The sequence below is a fragment of the Bactrocera latifrons genome, unplaced genomic scaffold (assembly GCF_001853355.1).
Source record: "Bactrocera latifrons isolate USDA-ARS-PBARC rearing strain unplaced genomic scaffold, ASM185335v1 scaffold_52, whole genome shotgun sequence".
Classification (NCBI taxonomy): domain Eukaryota; kingdom Metazoa; phylum Arthropoda; class Insecta; order Diptera; family Tephritidae; genus Bactrocera; species Bactrocera latifrons.
The window spans coordinates 271671-297912 of NW_017537179.1; the positions used below are offsets into that span (position 1 = coordinate 271671).

Sequence of the window (26242 nt, forward strand, 5' to 3'; positions counted from 1 at the left end):
AAAAAAAAAAAAAAATTTACGTTAAGATTAGCCTTACTTACATTAACACAACTGAAACGAATTCTAAAAATAAGTACTTGTAGGATAAGTAATCTGCCCTGTGTTGCCAGTTCTATTACGTACGTTTTTTTATTTGCTGTTATTTATGAAAAGTGCTTCTTACCCTGGAGTTGTTAAACCTCTCGATTTTTAGTTTGTTTTCAAATGTTTAAATTAACTAAAGAAAGTGGGCAATAGAGCAATGTTGAAAGCTTCATTCGTTTTATTTTCATTTTTGATTTTAATAAATTATTGTACAATAAATAATAAAATAAATATTACATTACAAAAACAACAATATATTTATACAATTTTTCTTTCTTACATAAAGCGATAGCCGGGATAGGCAGTTAAAGAACGGCGTTCTAATATCATATGTAAAAATATAATTGTAGTAGATAAAACAGTTACATGTATAAAAGCGCCGTTCCATATAATTATTATCCCTTTATTCCAGGAAGTAATATATTTTGTTGGTAAAATAAATATTTAATAGATACCTTTTATTAATAGCGTGAATAAAAATCTACTTTATTGATTTGTTTGGGTTCGTACGCAACATAACCGACTGAGTTTGGTCAGCTAAAGTTATTGGCTTTGGATTTTTACATTTTATTGCAGTTTTTCTGCAGCTGCTTTTCAATTAATATATTTTTTTTAAGTTTTTATATATCTTTTTTATTTGTTTGCTTGCGCCTTTCCTCCCTCATTAAATATTTTTATTCGTCTGTCATGTTTACGCTTATACATATGTTCGTAACTAATCGTTTGTACCACATAAGTTAAGTATTGACTATCTTGCGTGTGCTTAGTGCACTTCCTCTTTTGGCATTTGTCCGTTGTATGCCATATCCTGTGCTTCCTGTGCGATTATTTGCGCCGGCACTTCGGCCATACCCTCTATGAAGCCGTTCAAAGCTCTCGCCCAACCCGAACTGTAGCTATCGTGATGTGGTATTTCAACGATATGCTTCTTCTGGGACAGTAATTTCTTTAATGCGATTATCACTGACAGCAGCAGTGCAATCTTGGAGACAATTAACGCTTTTCCCGCTAGCAGGAATAAGCCTTTGAGCATTATAGCACCCACCATGCCCGCCTTGGCCATCATTACCATCAACATTGGGCCCATGTTTTTCATCTTGCCACGTCCCTCCTCGAACGTCTCAACCGGACTCACCGATACGCCAAAGTTTAAATTGCCTTTGGGTTCGGTAGTGAGCACGAAGTCTGCATTGTCGGAAAATTTATAGCGCAGCGTACGTGATCGTATGAATTTCCAAATTTTTCCAGCCACCAGCAGGCCTAGCGTCTCATCATCTGATTCAATGGAACGTGCTAGCATTAAATCATCATCGGGGTCATCCGGTATGGAGTCAATATTTCTATAATTGAGAAAATTGATACGAATTTAAAAGAGTGCTGTTGGTATTCTTGTGTTTGCGTCAATGTTTAACAAGCCAATCAAACTATTTAGTACTTACCTATTTTGCGAAACCCTTAGATTCTCATTAATATCGATTGAAGACTTTTTAAATATTCGATTCATGTACACAATCAATTTGAGCATCATACACGAATGATTATCCCTCTGACTGCATTTTATGTTGAGTTTACGCAGGAATCCCTCCTCCAGTTGGTTACGATTCACGATTGGAATCTGTAGGTGAATTAAAAAAAAGTGATATATAAATAAGTATTCACTCGAGGTAAGATTGAAAAGTGCTATCTCATAATACCTACACAGAAAAGGTATTAATACCTTTAAACCTAAATACTTACCTATACCTAAATATAATATTTTACATCTAATTTTATTCAAAATTCACAAGTGTTCAGAACTCAAGAGTTCTGATTAGAACTCATAATTTAGAACAAAACGGAATCAGAAAACACTGAAAGTAGGAAATAGTGTTAACCACTTGAAAGAGTTTTCAAAAACTTGGTTACTTAAAAATTTACTCCCTCCATATAAAAATAGCGTGTTTACACATGAAGTGTTTAGGAAGAAATAAAACGCTTATAAATTAATAAGATTGATTCCCTTTGCCCATGGAGCGCACCAAATGTAATAGCTTGTGAAGTATCATCAATGCAAATGAAACAATTTTGCATATTAACGTATGCATTCAACCAAAAATGATCTTCATCGCTGAAAAAAAATGTCGTTTGCAAATCGGGATCGGTGGGCCTATTTACCAAACTTGCGACGCACTTGATGGTCGTTCGGCTTTTTCGCACGAGTTGGATTTTGTAAGCTCGCAAATCAGATCGTTGGATTTGCCATACGACTAAACGTGGTCTGAAACCGATCCATAGCAGCTTGAATTACCAACTCGGCTAAACTATTATTATATCTATCGATTAGGTATCTGTTCGCAAGAAAAGCGGTGTGAACCGGGGCATTTTCGTGGTACAACATTCAATCGGCTGCGATATCTTGTCGGACCCGATTGACCCTCTCTGTTGACTCTCTTGAGGACAAACTTGGCGTTGACGGTTTGTCCAGGAATTCATGATGGACGATGCCTATGTCAACTATAGGTACCAGAGTCTAAATATTCGATACCTAAAGGCCTGTACTAAAAACACTATTCGGGCTAAGTTTCATCCCGTTATATTAATTGCTTCTTGATTTTTGTACTGGAAACTGAACGAATTAAGTGGAACTTAAATTTTTATACGGGAAGTATATTCTGTGACATAGAAATATGAAAAGAATACCCCGTACTAAATTTTGTTGTTGGTCGGGTCCTAAGATATGGGATTTCACCAAAAAGTGGGTGCGTAAAGCTCTCTCATACCATCCCGGCAGGAAAATTTTACGTTTGTGGGGCAATTAGTTATTGATTTATCGCGCTTTTAGTAGTTTCGAGCGAGTGAGTCCAATTTTATCTGACGAAGTTATAGGGACAATCTTCACTGAGCTCACATAGCGGAAGCACAGCACGCTTATACGCAGGGTAGATCAACGGATTTTTCCTTTCCCTCGCTAACTCTAAAGACAGAAAATGCTCTAGAGCATAAGGATTATGCTGTGGGCATATTTCTTGAAAACAGTGGAGCAGTCAACAATGTAAACTCTTCTGAGCTGCAGAAAGATCAACGCGGAATGGAGCAAAGCCACATTGCTCATATTAGCGCAATTGGAACTCCTCAGGGGTTGCACTGTCACCACCCTTGTGGTCACTTGTTGCTTCTGAAGAAAACTGTAAGGAAAGCAATCAAATTGAGTGGGAGCTGGAATTTATTGCTCAGAGCTGGATTTCAGCCAACTCTTCAAACTTCCAGCCCATTGGAATATCTTTACTGTGTTCCGGGCTACAAAATATTTTTGGGTAACCAAATAACTGATGAGATGCCCATAATACCATCTCTCTAGCTACCAAACAAATTCAGGATTTACGGAAGTAGCTAATATTGCTTGTTTTTGAATGAGTTCAAATTAAAATGAACCTCCACCTGGCAATACTAAACACCAGTAAAAGATCTATGTATGGCGTGACAGCCGGCCAGTATAAACTAACCCATTGATCTATCTCACGACTTAAAAATCAATTTTTTTTTAGAATTTTTCAGAATTTTTCAATAGGTACTATTATTAAGAAACGAGGCTTTATGATCCCAGTTGACTGTATTTATCTTTTTCAAATTTGGATGTATTTTTATTTAAAACATTAATAATTTTAATTTTTAATTAATTATAAAACAAGCATTGTATATAGCCCGTATGAATAACAGGACTTTTATTTTTTTGTCTGCTTTATAAATACCGGACTTTCCACTTTGCCTGTATTTTTGAAAATATGGGATTTTAAATTTTTAAATCCGGTTCGAAGGACCAATGTCAAAATTCAGTTAAGTTTCTTTACGGCGAGGGAAGAAATAAAGAACTTCATTAAGTGAGAATTCCAATTTTTATTTGGATTTTCTTGTCCTTAAATACAATTTTTAATTCTATCTAAGTAAGTAAATGTATTTGTATATGTGTATGTTTGTATTGTCATACGATGATTACATGTTTCAAATAACATACGAACGTTGGTTTATGTTTTGTTCAAAGGTATTTGAAATTCATATCCATTTTTCTAAACAAAAAAGGAATTTTAGACGTGAGGTAGTGTATTCCGAACACCAGTATAACCTTAAACATTTAATTTTTAGCTGATGACTAATTATAATAGTATTGAAACATAAGAAAACTATCCCAAAACTTTAACTTACTCTCATCGGTCTGGGGTTACACTACCCAATTTCATCAATTTGTTTTATGCCATCGATTTTATCTCATTCTGTGAAGTCTAAACTGTTTCGGGAACATTAAAACTGCTACAACGTTAAAATAATTACCAATACAAATTTTAACGTCAAAATTTAGTATAGAAAACCGAATTTTAAATTCCTGCGGTGCTAATTGTTTGTCACGAGCAAGTGTTTTTGGTTGGTACAAATTATTCAAAGAGGATCAAGAACGCGTTGGCGATGAACCACGTCTAGAACTACTTTCAACATCACCTGATAACCAACATGTCAATAAAATAAAGGAATTGCTGCTTGAAAATCGACGGTTAACAGCCAGAAATCTTAATGGCATCAGTATCAGTGAAGATCGTTTTGAAAAATTATTTGGACCTAAAGAAAGTGAAAGCACGATTGGCTATAAAATAACTACATTTTTTCGAAAAACAGCATCGCATTAACGTTTGTGAAATAATGCCTTCCTACTACCAGGATGTCATGAAATATATTATTACTCGCCATGAGTCTTGCATCTATGTTTACGACCCGGTGTATATACTAAATATAGTTTCAAAAAGATGCTGAAGCCGAAAAAACCTCGCCAAAGCAAGTCAAAAATCAAGTTTTCTTCGTTTATCGAGGTGTGGTGCACTTCGAATTCCTTCCGACCGAAACTGTCAACCAGGAATACTATTTGAGTGTTATATGTATTTTGCGCAAATCTATTCGTAAAAAGAGGTTGAAATTATGAGTCTACGATTCTTGGTTTTTGCACCACGATAACGCGCCTTCGCCTACTGCATTTATTCTTCTTATTACGTTTTTCGCTAGATTTTCAACCAATATCGTGACGTAATCACTGTGATCGCCGGACTTAGCTCGTTTTGAGTTCTGGCTAATCAGCAACCTTAAACGATCGCTGCGGGGAAACCGTTTGAAGTCAGTTGAAGACATTAAACGAGAATCGTTACGCACATTGAAGACTACTCCGGAAATTGACTTAAACAACTTTTTCGAGGATTGGAAGAAAAAGGTGGCATAAGTGTATTGTGGCCAAAGGGGATTATAGGGATCGACATCGATTTTAAAAATTATAAACAAATTATTGCCATTGTTTGCTCATTGTAGTATAACTAAGCGAAGTATGTATTGACATAGTGGAGAAAAGTGAAGAAATTTGCCCCCATATAACGAGTAAACCATCATTTTATTAAATATTGCATCGTATTCAATTCATTCAATTACTTCTTTCCAAAAATATTCTCAGGTCCAATGCACTACTGAAAATAACTGCCAAAATCACTCATCGATCACTATTAAGTGCGTATATGAAACTTTTTTTATTTCACAAGATATTCTCACGACTTACAGATCAAAATCTAGATAAGGATCTTCATAAAAGGTATTTTTCCTTAAAAATTGAACCGAATAATTACCGCATTTTCACTGGAACTGATGGCGGGAGTAGCTTGCACAGAAGCGAAGGCTAGAAGTGTTATTATACCGAACGATATTAGCGCTTTCATTTTGAACTCGTGTCAAAGAGTTTTTACCGCTTCTGTTATAGGATCTATTGAAGCGGGTAACCTGCAGCACAATACACTTTGGTTTTGAATATTCTGTAGTATAAAAATCTATGCAGCTCACTATTCCCGACTCAACGCATACACACACTCAATTTAACGGCACTACTGCACTTTAACCGCTGCATATGTGTTTAGACAGGATATCAAGCGCATGCAATGCAGGATAACTCAGAAAAGTACTTTAAAGTTACAAAATTTGGCAAAGTACATAGGTGAACGACGAACAGTTAATTAGCGCAAGCGAAACGAATGATGTCCTTTTTACATGAGCACTTTTATTCCTTTTAATTGTAGAGTATAAAATTGCGCACTGCACTTTAAAGTATTTTGCTATTTTATTTTGAAATCACATTGACACTGCACGAGCGCTAGAATGCGATGACATCGTCATGATATCAAAAGACCTAATGCGAATTTCGTGCTCGTGATTAAGGTTTTATATGCACGTACAAGCGGCAAGCGACTATCCGTGTGGTGTCTTCGAGGCAGCTTGGATTGCTGCACTTCGCAGTTAACATAGCTGTTGTTGCTGCTGCTAAGCTGAGCGGGATCAGGCTGCTGGTTGCAGTTGTTAGAAAACCCGATCGGTGGCTTAGTTGTAGAATCCCAGTTAGTTAAGTGAATGAGTGATATGCCAAAAGAAGCAAGCAGACAGTATGTTGCAAGCAAAATAACAACGGGCTCAAATTTTAAAAAGAGAACAACAACAAATGCACCAACTTGTTTTTCAAGTGCAAGGAATGAGATGTAACAGCCACTACCGTTCGCACTGGTGCCTTTACCAAAGTCAATGTTGCTGTTGTTTGCGTGTGTCGCACTTTGCAACTTGCAGCAAATAAATGAGGACCGAGGCAGCGAATTGCTGGAGTAGGCTTTAGTTTTATAAACTTCTTTGTTGTTGTTAATCTATTAAAACTTTAATACAAATATACTTGCGGTTAAGCGCTTCTACTTGCCGACGTCTTTGACCAAGTTAGGCAGCGAACGACTTCTTCCTAGCACTTGGCACAAGCCTAACATGCACCACACTTTCCACCTAACCCATGCACTTATACATATATCCGTAGAGTTAGCTTCAAAGCATGCAGCACTTCTAACATTCAGTAAACCCAATTCCCAACACTGATTTCCACAGTGAAAATTTAAAATTTCCTTAATGTCGTTGCCGGCGGTTCAGCATCATTACCCACATACTCGCACAATTATGGGTATAAATATGCATGTGGTTAAACCACACCATTATATTTACGATTTTCACTTTATTACTGCAGGTCGACGGCGGTGCGCGTCTGTAAATAAATATTTGCACTTCTGCCTTGTTTGTTTACAGTTGAAATTGCCACCACAGAAAGTGCAACACTTTCCAGTGTGGGAAAATCTATTGAGACTTTTACGCTGCATCTTTGTGCATACTACGCGGTTCACAATTAATTGCTTGCGCATTGCAATTTATGATTCACACATACTTCAAGTGCTTGTCTGCAGTCAAATCAACCAGTTATAGACCTTTTCACATACATACTATTTAAGTCCAACTAGTCAGGACTGGTACGGTTGATGTCCTATCAGATACCAATTGGCGGGAGTATTTTATTGATAATATACTAACTTCTCAACACAAATATGCCTGATCAGTTTTTCAACGAACTCTGCAATAAATTGATATAAGTTTGGTTCTTTTGTGACCAGATCTAGGAATTATAATTATAATTGAACACATTTTGCAAGTAAGTAGGTGAAATACAATACAAGGTGTGTTCCAAAGTAAACAGGACATAAAAAACAGAACAAATATTTTTTTCGGCAAAATCAATTTCTTTAATTCAAAATAGTCTCCTTCTGCTTCAATACATCTTTTTTCACGGTACAAAGGCATGTCGAACGAGTCATTTAGCACGTTGGCTGGTATAGTCGCCAGTATGTCGACAAGTAAGCCTTTTGAATGGCCTCTACGTCTGCATAACGCTTTCCTTTCATGGGCAAATGCATGAATATGTGGGGTGGTTAATGGTTAAAATGTGATTTTTGGTCAAATAATCGTCCCTCGAATGTTGGATTCTGAACAATTTTTGGCCGTCAGTCAATTAGTGCGGAACAACTCGTGCACACACCTTTCGTAAGCCCAAATGTTCGGTCAAAATGCGATAAATCGATGTTCTGGAGATGTTCAATTCCATTTCCGTGAATTTCAATGCTGATTTCGGCAGATTTCTGATGAATTCACGCACAGTTTCGATGAAATTTCCGGTGACCACGGAGTTTGATTGGCCCACATATGGATTGCCATTTATGTCCTCACGACTTTGAAAACTTTGAAACCACTCGTACACTCTGCTACGGGATAAGCAATCATCGTCATAAACTTGTTTCATCAATTGAAACGTTTTGGTAAAAGTTTTACCAATTTTAAAAGAAAATGTATGTTGGATCTTTGTTCGAGGCTAATTTTCGCTTCGATAACACAAAAATACTGACACTTCAAATGCAAAAACTTCACTTCCAATCAATGAAATGTCATGAAATTCTCACTGGACAATCGATAAAGATTGCAGATTCTAACGCATCAGTCGACATATTGATGTTCAAAAAATTGTTTTTACTTTGGAATGCACCTTGTATTTTTATGATATTGACTAAGTAATTATACAGTGGTGGATTCAGAGGAGGAAAGAGGAGAAATACGCTGCTTGCAACTCTCCCAAATCGAAGATAAAAAGCTGAGGAACATTTTCGATCGAACTGAAAATTGACGAAGAGAAATCACGAATCTACGGCCGACAAACAAAACGCGAAAATTTCTGCATTAGAACTCGCGGAGAATACTACAGATACATATGTGCTTTAAAACCCAAAAAAATGGAAAATCTGATCTGAACAGTCTGACTGCTTAATAGATAGATTCAAAGGCCTTTTGGATAATGACAACGTCGTGCGACGTTTGAAACTGTCTAAAGATATCATGTTTCAAGTAAGTGATTATCATAAAAACTTGATATTGTAAGTATCAAAACTATAGCTTAAAATATTGGCCCCCATAAGAAAATTAAACCTTTATATTAAATTGTGTACAATTAAAGTGATTTTCATATTTTTAATTTGTTATACAGTTATTGTTTACCTTCAAAGCATGCAGTACGTATTTTATTTATGTATTGATTTGAGTTAGATCCCAGTCTTACCATCAAATGAAACACTTTTTCAAATAGTTCATATTTCTTATAGCGCAATTTTGTAGGCAATCTCTACTACTATTTGAAACATTTTGAGGTAACGTCTCAATTTGTGACTAGCTACTATTCACAACATAATCTCTACACTTTAGTGACAAAATATTGTCTCATATTTGTGACCTGATAATTAGCAGGTACTGAATATAGATCATCATAGATAATAATCTATTGTCGTTTTTTTGTATTTTGTAATCAACTCAAACACGAAAACTTTGCTAATCATCCACGTAACAGGGCTCATGCTGGCTGTGCAATCTCAATTAAGTCTTTTATCAAATATGACACACTGGACCCAATTCCAACGCCATCTATACAAGCTGCCGGAATAAAAATGAAGTCTAACAATAATGATTTACATAATTAAGCTTTGTACTCACCACCAAGGCATAGTATAGCAACCACGGAATATCACAGTTTCTTCCGCTCTCTCGGTGAAATATTTTTTGTAGGAGGTGATTACAACGCTAAGCATCCCTGGTGGGGCTCACGTACTATAAGTCCGAAAGGGTAGAGAGCATTATAAATGCTTTATAAAGAATAATTTACGAACTCTGTCAAGCGGTGAGCCTACCTACTGGCCGAGTGATCCATTAAAAATTCCTGACCTTCTAGAGTTTGCTGTATACAAAGGTATTCCAACTCAACTGTTAGATGCTGTTAGCTCTGATGAACTATGTTCTATTATTGCTATGGATATAGCAAAATATAATACTTAACACTTCTATTAAATCTCAATCTGAACTGGATGATGCAGTCGAAGGTTTTACATACCTTATTCTGGAAGCAGCTTTTGCTGCCACTCCCCAAAAAAGGAATGAATTTTCATCTCATAAACTATAGCTATATAAAATGTATCTGCAGAGATTAGAACATTAATTCAGAGTAAAAGACGTTTACGAAAAAAGTGGCAAATCAGTAGAAATCCAACAGACAAAACTACTCTAAATAAAGCCACAAAAGAGCTAAAAGAAAATTTACAAGACTTCAAAAATAATTCGATTTCTGATTATATTGAGAGTTTAAATTATAGAAATAATGAAGATCATAAGATTTGGAATGCTACAAAATATCTAAAAAGACCTAAGAACAGCAATGTACCTATCAAAGACGTTAATAACGTTTGGTATTTGAAAAAATATTTTTGCGTAGAATATTGCCACTACTAAAGGAAAACAAGGTAATACCTGAACATCAATTTGGGTTTCGCCGTTATCACGGTAACGGTACGGTAGCTAGATACATTACTGACTTTAGAACGTAAAGACAATTTTCGGCAGCATTTTTGGACATTCAGCAAGCATTCGATAAAGTTTGGCATCATGGGCTCTGACATAAGATTCATAAATGCTGGAGTACCACAGCGTAGTGTGCTTGGTCTTGTACTTTTTTAACCTCTGACATACCTGAAACTGAAAATGTAGTAATTACTACATAAGCTGACGACACTGCTCTTTTGTCGTCAAGCCAGTCTCCTGTTTAAGCAACTAATTTGGTGCAATTGAATAAGATACAAACTTGGTTAGATTGCTGGAGAATGAAGTAAACGCGAATAAAACAATGCACGTTTTATTTACATTAAGGCGAAGCGATAGCCCTTCCTTGCTTTTAAATGGCAATGCTATACCCAAAAGTCATAGCGCTAAATACCTCACCATGCACTTGGACAAACGGTTAACATGGAAACAGCACATACAAGCTGAAAATAAGCAATTAAAAGTAAAAACCAAACAACTGTATTGGCTACTCGGATATAAATCGCCGTTACATCTTGAAAATAAATTGCTATTATATAAAGGCATACTAAAATCAATCTGCATCTACGGTGTGCAGCTTTGGAGCATTGCTGGTAATTTAAATGATTTCAATCAAAAACCCTAACTATTACAAACGCCCCTTGGTTTATAACAAATAAAGCCATTCATACAGATCTTAATATGCCTTTTGTTAAAGCAGAGATTAAATAATTTAGTACAACGTATTCACACAGAATCAGTTATCATGACAATCCTTTGGCAATCATGTTATTAGATGGCAGCAATGAAATTACTAGACTCAAAAGACAACATATTCTATATCTCTCAGTCAGGAATTAAGTACTAAATATTTAACCAAGTTATTTAACATATTAGTTTAAGTTCTTTAATATAAGCACTAGAAATAAGAACATTTAAAATGAAATGCGATGAACGGGACAAAGTGAAGGCGAAGAACTGATAAGGAATTCCCACAATCTGCGTCCCCTTATCAGTGTGGTTTCAGACCTAGAAAATCAACAACCGACCAGATATTCACCTTGCGCCGAATCCTGGAAAAGACCCGTGAAAGGAGGATCGACACATGTCACCTCTTCGTCGATATCAAAACTGCTTTCGACAGCACGAAAAGGAGCTGCCTTTATGCAGCTAGCTCTGAATTTACTTACGACTATGTAAACTGACGTTCAGCAATACCAAGAGCTCCGTCAGGATAGGGAAGGACCTTTCCGAGTCGTTCGATACCATACGTGGTTTCAGACAAGGCGACTCCCTATCGTCCGACTTCTCCAATCTGCTGCTGGAGAAAATAATTCGAGCTGCAGAACTAAATAGAGAAGGTACAATCTTYTATAAGAGTGTACAGTTGCTGGCGTATGCCGATGATATTGACATCATCGGCCTCAACACCGGCGCCGTTCTTCTGCTTTCTCCAGAATGGACAAGCAAGCAAAAGAAGTAGGTCTGGCAGTGAACGAGCGTAAGACGAGATATCTCCTGTCATCAAACAAACAGTCGGCGCACTCACGACTTGACCCCCACATCATTGTTGACAGTCTTAGATTCGAAGTTGTAGATAATTTCGTTGAGATTTTTTGAATTTGAGAGCAAAGTCCTCTCTGGACGAACAAAAACCAAACTCTAGAAGCCACTCATAATTCCCGTCCTGCTATATGCTGCAGATGCTTGGACGGTGACAACAACTGATGAGTCGACGTTGCGAGTTTGCGAGAGAAAATTTCTGCGAAATATTTATGGTCCTTTGCGCGTTGGCCACGACGACTGTCGCATTCGATGGAACGATCAGCTGTATGAGATATATGATGACATTGACACAGTTCAGCGAATTAAAAGACAGTGGCTACGCTGGCTAGGTCATGTTGTCCGAATGGACGAAAACAGTCCAGCTCTGAAAGTRTTCSACGCTGTACCCGCCGGGGGAAGCAGAGGAAGAGGAAGACCACCACTCCGTTGGAAGGACCAGGACCTGGCTAAGCTTGGAATATCCAATTGGCGCCACGTAGCGAAAGGAAGAAACGACTGGCGCGCTGTATCAATAATATAAGTCAGATTCTGATTTTGTTATCTTATTATCTTTAAGATAAAAGTCAATATATATTTTTATTGATAATTATGTTTATTGGCTATGTTATAGAAAATTTAATATTTGTTGTCGACATATTTATTTTCATTCAAGTGTAAATACATCTTTAAATAGTAAAATTAAGAGCTGATTAGACCTGTTCGTTTTCAATTGAGAGGTTTTTGTGACTGTCGCGTAGTGAATTGCAAAATCGTCACAAAAAGTCACAATAAAATTCTCTAATTTAAAATCTCAATTTTATTGCCTTGTGACTTTATCACAGTATAGTGATAAAGATATAAAGATATAGGCTCGGTGAGCCTATATTTTTATATTCAACCACAATTTTTGCGATGTTATTCTTGTATTTATATCAAACATTCTCATAAATGAAAATTCTAATAAAAGACCGACCAATGCTATGGCAAACCTAGACCCTTTAACATACCATACCATGCATATTAACAGGTTATACTGAGGCTACGGATAGTCCTAAAAATGAAATCTTCTCTAAACATACCAAAATGTATTAAGAATATTTTTAGTTTTGAAAAACCTCTCTTCTTTAATATTTGTATTGCGCTATTTGGGAACAACTCTGACAACATAATAAAGGTTATTTTCCTGGGTGTAATAAAGAAAGTTAAAAAATAGTCATATAAACGATTTATGTAGTTTTCTAATACATGTATCTCCACAACTGCACAAGAACAGAAATACCAGTGCTACCAAAAGTGCTAAGGAATCTGCGACCGAAAACTGGGTTAACTTGCAAAGAAGAATGCAAGAAAGAAATTATCAAGTCTAGAATAACAACTCAGACGGGTTAAATAAAAACTGAAAGGATTCATCATTGGCACAACGACACGCGAACCCGCCATCACACCGCCTTTCGGCGCAGAAATGCGAGCATGAAGAGCAGAAGTGTATTTTTATTGAAACTGCAATTAATATATGTTTGTAAAGAAAATCATTAGGTTCAATAAAAGCAGTCGACGAAGACAGAAATAGCAGTAACCGTTTCACACAATTGACAAGCGCACAACTCACCAATCTACTAACAGACTGACTGACATATTGACTGGCTGATAAGTTCCACAGCTGCGCGTCATTTGAGCGTAAGCTATATATGTATAAGCGCACAATACCACGTTTGGCGCTGTGGCAAATACGTCTAATGTTGCATTGTAGCAATTTCACTGCATATCTCTAATCGGCCCGCTGCCTAACCATCTCGGTGGCTAAGCAACTTAACCACGCGCCACATTGTGAGCTAGTGCCGCTGTTAGCACATAAACACCAGCCATCAGCAATTGTTGCGAGCAGCTTTCTTTTGAGAAATGTTGCCTGGCTGCAACAACGAAATCGCTAACAACAATATGGCCATGACCATGGCGGTTGTTAGTGGATGCAACTTGTGTTTTCGTAAAATATGTAAGCGCAAGTGTGCCGTTAAGTGCCTTCAATGGTAAACATTCAACGCTTTATGGCATTACGTTTTCAGGCGAGGCACACTCATAGCCACAAAAACAACTGTTGGGACTGGAAATCGATTTCTGCTAATTCAGTCGTTGCCACTTCGCCAGCTTTGTTGAAATGTTGTTGTTGTTTGTTTAGACGATCGTCGTGCTTTGAAATGGCATGAGTGGTACCAACTTCAAAACAAGAAAAAACGTTAACTTCGGTTGCACCGAAGCTAAATAGCATTTCTGTTAGTAACTATGTGTTCAGTTTGTATGAAAGCTATATGCTATAGCAATCCGTTCTGAACAATTTCATAGTGAACCAGAAACCTACTGCACAACGCATCTATGTATGTTAACGCTTGACATCGGGGAATTGAGTATTACACCACTGAAAAATCCATATCTGCATTACTTGGAATCGGTCAGCTACTGTCGTGCATTGTTTGCGGGTCACCAGTATTTGATGGCACTTAGTAGATGGAATGAATATCGAGTTTTATGGCACAATTAAGACCTTATTATAACTTAAGTTGAGTTTACAAAATGCTCCAATTTATTTAAAAATATTTTGCAATTTTTATTTTTAAAATTGTATAGTTGAACGCTGTTGACATCCGCAAGCTACCGATGTCCAAAGAGAAGCAGTAAAAGGAATGTAAGCGTAAACGAAATTGAACGCCAGATGTGTGTGGTGTCAGATATTTTCTAAATTCATCAAAGTACAATAGTGAAATTGTCCACGCTTAGGAAAAATCCCGTACGCCATGTATATACAAGTATACACATTTGCACAACTGTTTTCTTATGTTAGTCCGTCTCACGTCTAAAACTCCTTGAAATCGGACTTAAATTTGACAAGCCCTCAGATGTCGACTAACAGGACCTCTGTGCCCAAGGACAACTTTAATCGCCCACCACATGTAAAACACTTATGACCATGATTTTTACAGTCCTCGAAGCTTTTTTCAAAAGCAGTTTTTTGAATGGACATCAGTTCCTTTTGCGAATTTAGTTTTATCACTTCGGATAATTTTAGTTTGGGAAACAAGGAAAAATCACACTGAGTCAAATCTAATCGGCGTTCTTTAAAAAAAACTCAGCATTATCGGGACGAGTCGAGCAAAACGCGTTTCATACCCAAAGTAATCACCAAAAACATTCGAACGGACTCTCGAGAGATGTCGATCTCTATTTCTATCTCTCTCTCGATTTTCAAGCATCATATCCTTCACTTTTTAATATTTTATCAGTTGAAGAGTATTTGATGTAAACAAACTGGTTGACAGATCGCGCTCATATTTAGTAAATAAGGACAGACCTACCAACTTCGCAAAATACATTTTTTTTCGAATTTTCTGGATATTGTATTCTCAGTTGCCCTTGATATTTTCAGTGTGGCAACACTCACACTAGAATTTTTTTATTTAAACAATTGTATTTTGGAGATTGATCGGAGTGATTCGGAAACACGTTTTTTGTATAAGATTTGTCAAACATTATGATTGCTTTAACTTTTGAATGATCATGACTTAATTTAGTTATAAGAAATTTCGGATACGGGATAGTAATGAAAATGACTGATTCCCTTTGTATACTATGTAGCCTTAAACAAGTGCTATTAGATGAGTAATATTAGCTTTTGCTTAGAGGTATGGATATCTGAGAATCTTACTTCAAAACATCGAATTTTCCTAAAGGGGTGCATACATGAAACAACAGCCAATTACCGAAACCCAGTAAAGTTAAACCAACTCAACGGTAATTCTATTTATGAAAATGTCTTATAATTTATTTATATAAAATACAATCAATACATATGTAAAGGTTAATAAATAATTAGCTAGGACATTGGATGAGAGCCCAGCACTAAAGCTAAATAGTGTTTGAGCAACTAAAATATTTACAATTCAACGGTCGGCGAAAACACGCACTAGCATATAACAAAATCAATGAAAACAACAAAAACTCAACTCATAGAAGAAAACAAAAACACGAGCACAACTTCAATGAGTCGTGCCACTGGGATGGCAAAGGGAATATGGCGGCGCTAGGTCTAGTTTCGTCGCGCTCTAACTCTTCTGCTCGCTCTGTATATCCTTGCCAGTGTTGCGGCCATAATACCCCGAGTAAGCGGCTTCGTGAGCATCTCCAAAACTTACAGAATTACCGCCGTTGCCAACAGTTTGGTAATTTTTGCTGTAGTAATCTGTGTATGGCTTCGAAAAGGAGGGATCCTGGCGATAGAATTGACCATGTCCAGCCCCTGCACCCTCGTAGTGATCATGATGATGGTAATAAGTGGCTGAGCCCACACCTTGTGGTGAGTACTCGGGGAAGGTATTTTTGCTGCCAAAGAGACTAGAGAAGCCACCACCACCAAAACCGGGACCACCTTGTGGACGACACAGTTTGAAGTAAGCGAACAAACCGGGTAGTATGATAGCAGCCAAGCCAAGTATCTTCTTCAAACCAGCAATGCCGAGGATGAAGGGCAAGAAGAGCAACAGTTTCAGCTTGAAGATTTTCAATACCAACAACAATGGGATGATCATTTTCTTCAACTTCTTGCGAGCTATTAAGAGAAGAAATTAATATTTTAAATTTTATTTTTTGATTCCCTAGGATATAATATCAATAGATAGATTATTTACATGTTTTGGAGCGCGACTTACTGAAGACGGGCGCATGCTTATCCTCAATTATGTCCAATTCACTGTCAATGTCGTTCCCAATAAAACGCGCAGAATAGCGTCCCGCCTCGGTGAGTTCCTCAGGAACGTCGACTTCCAATGCTGTGGACTTGACAAAGCTACAAACGATATGAAGAAGTAGTAAATCGCGAATGTGAGTAACAAGGGCCGAGGAAATACGTGTTACAAATAAACTGTTACACACTCACCGTTCAGCACGTCTTAGTGCGTATTTTACCAATTGGTCCCAATCGCTATCCTCGTTGCGTGGTTCCTGAGAGTACTCGAAAGGCTCCTGCAAGAGTGAGCGTTGCTGCGTTTCAGGCAAACGAATGATGCGAGCGAAATCAGACAAACTACAAAAGAAGAAAATTATAAAAATGAATTTTTATTATATTTAATCTGTTTTGAAAGGATGCTGTTGCCTGTTGCCCTGTAAAACTTACGCATATTGGTCGCGATAGAAAATTTCATCGAAGCTGCCGAGCGCTTGTGTCTTGAAGCACTCGGATAAATCGCCGCTCACGCAATTTTGATTTGTACGCGCCAAATAGGGGTCGTTATCCTGCTGCAGGCCAATTAAACTCAGAAATGCTGAGCCCAAACCGCGCTCCTGTCCATAACTCACAGCAGGCGATTGCTGCTGCTGTTGTTGCTGTTGCTGTTGCTGTTGTGGATGTAATTGTTGTGGCTGTGGAGCGAAAATCTGTTGAACATTTTGCTGTTGTTGAGGTTGTTGCTGTTGTTGCTGTTGTTGTTGAGGTTGCTGATCGGGCAAACGCAGTCCCTGACCGGCCCCAAGTGCAACACAACAGGCCGAAATTAGCAACAGCGCGGGCCAAGTGTGCCTTTGGTGAGTTTCTGTTCGTGTTGTCATTGCTGAAACCGAAAGACGGATATAAATAAGTAAAGAGAAAATCGAATAAACTGCAGTGATGGATGCTGATAAGCATATATAAATATTGGTTAATCAAAATGCGCAAAATTTGCATAAACTTCACAAACAAATTTCACACTCTCTCTTTTACTGCGAGAGGTTTGTCAAAGTCGAACACAACAACAACAACTTCTGATGGTTAACCTCTCACGATTTTCCCGCGCAATGTCAATTTTACTACTCGAAATCAACAAAAAACAAAACAAAACAAAAATCACACGCGCACACATACATATGTAAATATCAGTATGTACGTATGTATGTATGTAGGCAAAACTTGTACCAATCGTTTTTGACTGTATTGACAGCGTCTCGATCCAGTTTCGAAATGAAATGACCAAACATCGCCAACAGTTTGAGAAACTCACAAAGCCCGTGATCGCCGGTCTGCCAACGCAATGTGGTCTTTTCACTTCGCTGCGGCGATCGAGTTCGGCGCAAGCGCAGCACATTGAGTGCACCATAACAACAACAGCAAAACATACAAGTAAGCAATTTTAACTCAAATTTAATTTTTTGCTTCAAATTCTGACTTTTCTCAAAGAAACTCTTTTACACACGTACAAATGCATGCGCCTTCTGGCAAAGAAATGCAGCGCCAAAAACAAAACGGAAAAGCCGTTGATTGCTCTGCGTTGACCGCATTTAACTGGTGGCTATGCTGGCGCGCGGAGCAGAATCTCTTTGACATCTGGCATACATTCTGTAGACGACGCAATAATGGTCAACAGGTAAACAAGAGCACGCCGAATGTGTGTATATGTGAACCTGCATGCGTGCGGTGAGTACTGCGCCACTGGGTGCTGCGTTTGTGCGCATTATAATTATTTAATCGGCGTCATTTAAATAAGACCTTTCTTCTACACTGAGTGTGTTTCACTATTGCACCTCCACTGGACAAACTTGTATGAAGCGCTTCGATTCACCTTAAAATGCGGCACAGATCAAAAAAACAAAACAAGTAAATTTCACTTTACTCTCAGCTGTTTGCAATTGTTGTTGCACACACATATGGTTGCCTAATGTAAGCTGGACTTATATGTATATATATATACATATCTACATCTATATACATATGAATAGCTTTGATGATGTCTCAACGCTTGCTTGACTGCTTTCTGCCAGCTGTACTGGCACTTTGCGCTTATGTGTGTGTATATTTTCTAATTCATAAATTTGATCCAAGTCCTGATCCATAGAAGCTAAAGCACATGTACTTATACTACTTCATGTGTCAGTTCTTATGGCGAACATTATGAGGGAATTTGTTACTAAGTCGAATGTAAGTCATTAATAAATGCTTAAGCAATTTGCAGCAGATGGGGACATAGACGGTAAGAACCCAAACAAAATTTGATAAAATATTTTATTATTATTGAAACCCTTTTGCGCTATATACACTTGCAGTGTAATTTAGTCGTACTCATTCTTACAAATAAAAGGTGAATTCGCCTCCACCATTTTCTTCTAACAATTGGCTCTCCAATTTTTGTTTTGTATAATTTATGTGAATACTTTTACTACTAAATACAACTGCGCCGCACCTTCGTCCCGTATTTACACTAACGAAACAAACACAACGCTTGTAAGGCGCTTTTCTCTTTCTTGCTTTAGTCCATTGACTTTTAGTGACTAACTGATTGCTGCTGCATGGCCAGACAGTTTAGCATCAGTAAAAATTTGCATTTCTGCTTTGGTTATTGCTGATGATGTTGTCAACCATAACGAGACACTAAAGCGCTTGGTCGACATGCGCACAAACAGACTTCTCATATCAGCAAAAGAAGCGATCTACCCGCACAAAACATTGTGAACGAGTGTAAGTTGCAAAGAAGCTGTACTACCATTCACAAATATAAAAGATTCTGGGCAAGAACTTGATATTGACCGGTCAGTTCATATATAGCATGCCATACGCTCCGATCTTAAGATTTTTTTCGGATATTTCACCATTTGATTAGACAATAATATATATCAAATTTCTTGAAGAAGTCGCTCCATGAAAAAGTTTTTCATACAACCTTAGCAGCTATATGTCCGATGTAGGCGGTTCGTACAAATAATGCAGCTTATTGGGGAGAAAAGGACGAGAGCGGAATTTCAGAATGATATCATGTAGCCAAATTGACAGAGCTTGTTACGCTCTGTGCGTTCTGTTCTTCCTTTCAGCTCTCCTACTTTCACAGCGTTTTTATTAAATATCATAATACTGAAGCAAAAAGCGCTTAAGTGGGAGGAGCGCTTTTAATTAGCCACGTGATATGCCCTTAAATGTCAAACTTTTTTTTACCGCACGACCTCCGTATCCCTCAGTTGCTTTGTGCCTTGTGACGCCCCAATCATTAAACTTTATTCACTTTTATTTATGGCGTAGGCGTTAATTCTATTGCCACACGTTTTTCCTTTCACTTTATTTCCATCAGTAAAAAATTGTATGAATGAAAGTGAATGAAATTTGTGTCGTTTCGTATGGATAAATCTGTTCCATTTTGAACTCAAGCTGTTATTGATTTGGTAACTTTTTGAACACCTTTAGAACTAGTGGCCCAAAACTATTTTAAATTGTTTGCGAATTTGTTGCTAACTTTTGTCTTTTAAAACCAAGTATAATTAGATATGACCTCTTCAAGTACATTACAGAATTTAATAACTAATTAACTCATCTAAAATGTTACTCATTTAAAACTAGTTACTAATGAAACCGATATTACTATTATTTGGGCTGAGAATGGTGTATTATTGGGATGTGCTTTCATAGCAAATGTCTGCTATCATTTTGCTGTAACCTTGCGGCTATAAAATACCTATCTTAATAATGCAAGGGAAGGGTGATCTCAAAACAGAAATTGTACTAAAACATAAATTTCGAAATCTTAACAAATGTGCGTGATTTGTTATACGTTCGAGTGGTTCGTTTTGCCTTCGTTTGTCTGTCTGGAGCAATTTGCATTTTTTACTGATTTCTCTTGCGGCTAGAGTTGGTCTCTTATCTGCTTTACACGTGTGCCTTTTTGTTTGAAGATTTTTGCTCACTGATTCGTTACTAACGTTACTTTTGGATGCTTAGGACAAAGTTAGCAAATTTGTTGCTAAATGAAAGTTTTGAAGTGTTTACAACTGACCCTTCTGTTTTAGTTGTTCGTAGAGTGTAATTGAAAATCAGTCATTTATGGCTATCAATATTTACTCAGGGCTTCCATATATATTATATTACTATTACTTTACAAAGCTCAATGCTGCTAATAGCTTACCAAAGTCTTGATGCTTTTTTTGATAAATTATATGAGAACTTATGAAAATGAAACAAAAAGCCGGAAAAATTAATTTGAACTAATTACATAATTACATAATACACATCGGCACATGTCTATGCATCCTCACTACAGCGCCACTAATTCCATTAATCTTTACACCAACAATTTTACTTCCTATGTACTCTTTTCCGTCCGTTGCTCATTCTTTTACGATTTCGCTTTTAAATTACGCAGCTCTAATGACCAAATTATCATTGTTAAGAGGTGAATTGCTACCGGTTATTCATCGCCTCTGTGTGCTAAGTGGCAAAAAAAAGTTTTATGGAGATTTGTGTTATGACTTATACGAAATTGCACAAATAAACAAATGGCCCCATTTGCGCCGTCGTAACCTGTTTGTTGAGAATGTCTTGTATGTATATAGAGTACCTGTAATATATTCATGGATAGCATTGCCACCAAAAGCTGTTGTTGTTGGTAATTGTTTATGAGCACACGGGTAATGTGATGAACTTTGTTGAGAAGTATGAAGCGTTGCAAATGAGAAATTTTAGAAGCAAAAGCAACAATTTCTAATTTTGCTAAGCATACTTAATGTGGTAACAAAATTTGGCTTGAGAGAATGTTTCTTTGGCATTAACTTTTTCATTCATACCAGAGAAATATAATGATAATATGAGCTTACTGAAGTGAACGCAAACAGTGACTCTGGTATTCAACAGCCGCGCTATTTGGCCATCTACCGTTTGGCTTGCAATATCCGAGCATTTGTTGCATGTTGCATATACGCTCTTCCCATAACGTGTGGAGTAAAAGCAAGCATGTGTTCGAGTACTTTCAAGTGCAGCCAGCGGCAACGAAAGCATTGCGAGATCTGTTTACAATGCGCGCTTTAGAAATGTTACCGAAGCGACCAGAAAACGAGTTGTGTTGATGCTTCTCAAAAGCGGCGGTGATTTTCGTATAAACTCTGAACAACGTCACCGTTATTTGCTCTTACATACTTACTAATGTACAAGTGTGTGTCATAAACTTTTACTTTCAGTTTTCTCGCTAGACAAATGCTTGGCAATTTCATTGTTGCTGAGATTTCATATTTCTTCACGTGTTTATGCTTTCTTTTCTCCGTTTCTAACATTACCATAATTTGCTTTCGCAAAGTTTTCATCTTTGATCGTGCAATGGAATAAACGTGAGCGTTTACGTGCCGGCATAAGCACCCGCACACATACACACTTACTAGTATGTGTTATGGAAGTTGTGTGAATGTGTGGTAAGCGTTGGAGCGCTGTCCAAAGCCGTTGAACCCGCCTCATCTGCTCTGGCGCTATTCGCTACGAAAGTGTGACTGTACGTGTGTGTGAAAATACGGTTTCTGCATTGAACTTTGACCACTTCAATGTTATTATAATTTTTCAACATCACAACAAGGCCGGCGAGTGATTACTTATTGAAAACGTTGGACGAAGCTATTGTGAATTTAAAGCAATGGTATGAATTTGTTTTAGCAACACAAAAACAAATTTTTATAATAATAAATTTAGCAGTTGCTTTCTCTGGTAGGCGAGGCTTCATAGACTGGTATTGTAAATCTTTCAAGCACTGATCCCTCTTCCAGAAAACTTGATCTAAATGGTATAAAGAACTCTCACTTTGGCTGTATTTGCATATCGATCAGAATAAAAACTGAAGGATATATATTCTCCTTATATTTATAGTAGTTGCAAAATGCGTCATCCACGTCCTGACATTATTCCGTTAGAGTAGCTCCACAAATCCTTTAACATCCGCACCAAACACCATTAAGTAACGGTATGCACTTAAGTGAATAACTTTCTACCTCGCGCATGCCTCACTCAAGCGCGCCACCGCAATGACTGGATTTATCACAGCTGTCGGCAAAAGCTCAAGTTTCTTTGGCAAATTGTCTTCAAGGTAAATTTCGGAATGCTTGCTACTTGAATTTCCCGACCGACAGATTTTCCACCAATTAAACTTTTTTGAGTCAACTTCGTCAACGAACTGTTTCAAGAGGGCATAAGAATTGTTTTTTGAAGTGATGTTAAGTGCTGGAAAACTTGTGCTTTCTTCGGAAGTTCTTCGTTGCCAAGTAATCGATAGCAATTTAGTGAAGGTAGTATTTTCACTCATTTTTGAACAGCTGTAATGGTTTTTCAACTTCCCCGAATGAAATTTTTGGTTAAATTCAGCTTAAAATCTCACCTTAAGTAAGTAAAACTATTTGGCGCTATTAATAAAAACCCTTTAACACTACTATTCACAAGCGATTTTAAACGGTAATGATTATTTATCAACAATCGTGTGCTTTTCAATCCACTGGAAATGCACAAACAACAACTAATTTATTGACTTTCGTGTCGTTCAGTCTAAAATTATGCCACAAACCTGTTAATTGCTTATGTAATGAAAGCACGCGCATGAGCTTATTTTCAAACAAAGCTAAAATGCCTAAAAGTATGCACTACAAATTCATGTTATTTATGGTTGACTTGATTGGACCGCATGAATTTGCACTTGTACTAATTTGCAAAACAAAATCTACAAAAAACAAAAGCAAACTGTTGCAGCCACGCTTTAATACGCTTCCCAAATACTATAGCGGTCCGATCGGAATAATTTCTTTGGAGATACATATCTTGTCAAATGAAAAAATATAAATTAAGTAAATGATTTTAATAGTTCAGCTATATGCTAAATGATCTGATACTAGTGGTTACGACAAATAAGCCGCATTTCAAACAGAAAGGAACGTTTTAAACATTTCATATCGACATTTCAAAAACTGAGGGACTAATTCGCATATTCAGACCAACAGACGGACAAACTCGTTATGCTGGTAATTTTCATACATATAAATTTAATCGGATATCCGAAGTTTTCTTCTGATTGCTACAAATTTTGTGGCGACGTTAATATATCATGTTTAGGATATCAAATATTTTTTTATGAAATAACATTGCATTGTAGTAACTGCCTGCTTTTCGAATTTCTATCCAGATACATATGTTGTCTGTTCGCAAAGTTGCTGGAAATGCTATAATGAAATTGTATAACTGTTAAAAATTTCATCCAACTTGAAATTCGTTAATTTTAAATCATGTCATTTCGCGCAATGAAATTCAATGTCTAAAAAAATTAATGAACTGATTTTTAGGGAATTCAAAACATGTTTTTAAATCTAAAGAAAACTACCACATTCGTTTCACTCTAATCGTAATTCATTTTGAGATTCGTAGTTTTGCGAAATATTATAAAGTAGACGGTGATTTGTATTTCGAGCGAAATGAGCCATACATTGAAAATGTGAACGACGCTTTATTTTGGCTTATCAAACATTTCCATAGAAAGCATAAACTAAAGCTGAATATCTGCATTTTAATGTGTTTATTTCGACTGTTCAATGTCAAATGGTAGCGAACTTTGTTTGTGATAAAAGTGCGATGTGCCAATGAATTAATATTCCGCCTATTACAGACGAAGGTCAGCAAATGCTTATGATTATTAACAAGTTGTGGCTAAGCGGCCACGTAGTGGGACACATGTTTTTCTTTGCAGATATATTTGCATTTCTTTTATGCTAAAGTTCGCATACTCCATGGTTTGCATTGCGCAATCACGTCCATACTACGTTATGAGCACAACTTTTTCGTCCACCGACCGTTACACCGACACACTGAAAGCTTGCAAGCATTGAATCACTGCCGCCTTTTGTTTATTTGCTTTACTTTTTGCTGTGTGAGCCAATATGTTATTTTTACCTTTCTTTGACGCTCGTTTCGTTGGGAAGCTTTCGTTTTCATTGCCAGCGATTGTGGAAACATTGGCGACCTCTTTATTTCTGCGCTTGTGTGTGCGGTTTCATCTCTCACTCGTTTGGTGGCGACTTTTTTCGCAATTTCATCGGTTTGCAACAGCAATGCTTAGCCCTGTTTGTATACGAAATCTTGGCAAATGCGGTGATAATGGCAATGTTTATATTAGCATTATTATGAAACACTCTGAATCATCTGACACATTTAGCATTCACTCGTTTTCGTGGCAACAATTATCTGCCATTATTGAGGTGAATTTGAGGTTGCGTTGAGTTTTGGTTGCAGGAAGGAAAAGTTGTTGGGAAATTTGGAGGAAATTGCATTCATTGTATAAATTTGATTTCCTGGTCTACTCTCTTCTAGTGCAATACCAAATTTAAGCTCCTGCTTTTAACTTAGAAATTAATTTGGTTATTACTACACCAAAAATGTTTCACTGAATCTTTCATTTAACAAGTACTCGTAATGTAAAAAGTGTGAATACGTGTATCATTTCGGTCAGATTGGCGTGTTGACACTTTTTGCCAGATAAAAATCTAGGTCGTGCAATGACCCCGACATAACCGTTTTATAAAGAGCTGCTGAAATATCTTGATTGAAATAATTTTCAACGAGATTTGTGAAAAGTATTTGCTTTGTGGTGGGCTAACCGATTATTTGTATTTGCGTTATGAAAAAGGCGGCCAACCATAGTTAAGAGTCGAAGATACAATATATTTCAAAAATATCGTTAAATTAATGATTACAATTCGATGTCACTAGCCCATTTACGAAAACTTTCAAAACTGTTGGTTTTTTTCAAATCTATTACGATGACATAACTTTTAAAAGGGCTCAATTAATTTAATAATTACCATAAATCGCTGTTATGCAATCACTTTCATTCACAATATTCATAAAATGCAATAATTGTTCAATAACCAATTACACAATCATAATTATGGACATTTGCGTTGTAACAAAAATTTAACTTTTTTTAAACACAATAATACACGTTCAATACACTATAGTAAACGACGACTGCTCACCTTTTGTTGTTGCTTGTAGTTGTTTAGGTGTTTTCATAAAATATCCTTCGACAGTTGCACGAGTCTACCACTACTTTGCACTGCTGGCTCTAGAAATGAACTGCGCCAACGTCAAGCGACCGCAAGCAATTTATATGGAAACTACAATTTAATGGATCACAATGCGAAAGAGCGATTTTTGTCTTTAAACGAAGAAACAATGAGGCTGACTTGTGATGTTGGTAAAACCGAAATCGAGGAACCTATAATTGCAGTCGCACAGCGGGGAGCGGGATATGTGCAGAGTGTAGAGGAATAAGCATGTAAAGGCATAAAATCAAAGTAACCCAAGCAGTTGACACAGTAAGAAATTAAAAGCAGTCAAAACTCAAAACAACAACACCAATATAAATAACAATAATGGCCAAGGTTCAGCACGACGTTAAAGCTTTAGTGTGATGCGTGTAGTCGCGAAAGCAACAACAACAGCAGCGGGAATAGTATTAAAAACTCAAACTTAACAAGTAAGGAAGGGCTAAGTTCGAATGCAATCGACCATTTTATACTCGCGAAAGGACCAAAGCCGAGGAAATTCCTTCAGGTGCTGGCAAAACTTTTGATTAAA

The 26242-nt window shown here is 37.0% G+C and overlaps 2 protein-coding genes across 5 annotated transcripts; both read right to left on the reverse strand.

Annotated features, from left to right (window-relative positions):
* Positions 1–781: 781 nt before the first annotated feature.
* On the reverse strand, positions 782–6284 carry LOC108974063. The gene is made up of 3 exons (XM_018941678.1): positions 5715–6284; positions 1524–1699; positions 782–1424 (listed from the first exon to the last, which is right to left on the reverse strand). The coding sequence occupies exons 1-3, from the start codon at positions 5802–5804 to the stop codon at positions 848–850; spliced, it is 843 nt and encodes a 280-aa protein (XP_018797223.1). The 5' UTR covers positions 5805–6284; the 3' UTR covers positions 782–847.
* Positions 6285–15658: 9374 nt separating this feature from the next.
* LOC108974009 lies at positions 15659–25733 on the reverse strand. Of its 4 annotated transcripts, none has more exons than XM_018941580.1 (5): positions 25639–25733; positions 17033–17465; positions 16796–16942; positions 16548–16705; positions 15659–16468 (listed from the first exon to the last, which is right to left on the reverse strand). In XM_018941580.1, the coding sequence occupies exons 1-5, from the start codon at positions 25673–25675 to the stop codon at positions 15966–15968; spliced, it is 1278 nt and encodes a 425-aa protein (XP_018797125.1). In that variant the 5' UTR covers positions 25676–25733; the 3' UTR covers positions 15659–15965. The 4 variants fall into 4 exon arrangements, with proteins under 4 accessions (XP_018797125.1, XP_018797124.1, XP_018797123.1 ...); XM_018941579.1 differs by lacking the exon at positions 25639–25733 and adding an exon at positions 18088–18301; XM_018941578.1 differs by lacking the exon at positions 25639–25733 and adding an exon at positions 17807–17990 and having other exon boundaries at positions 16569–16705.
* Positions 25734–26242: the final 509 nt, after the last annotated feature.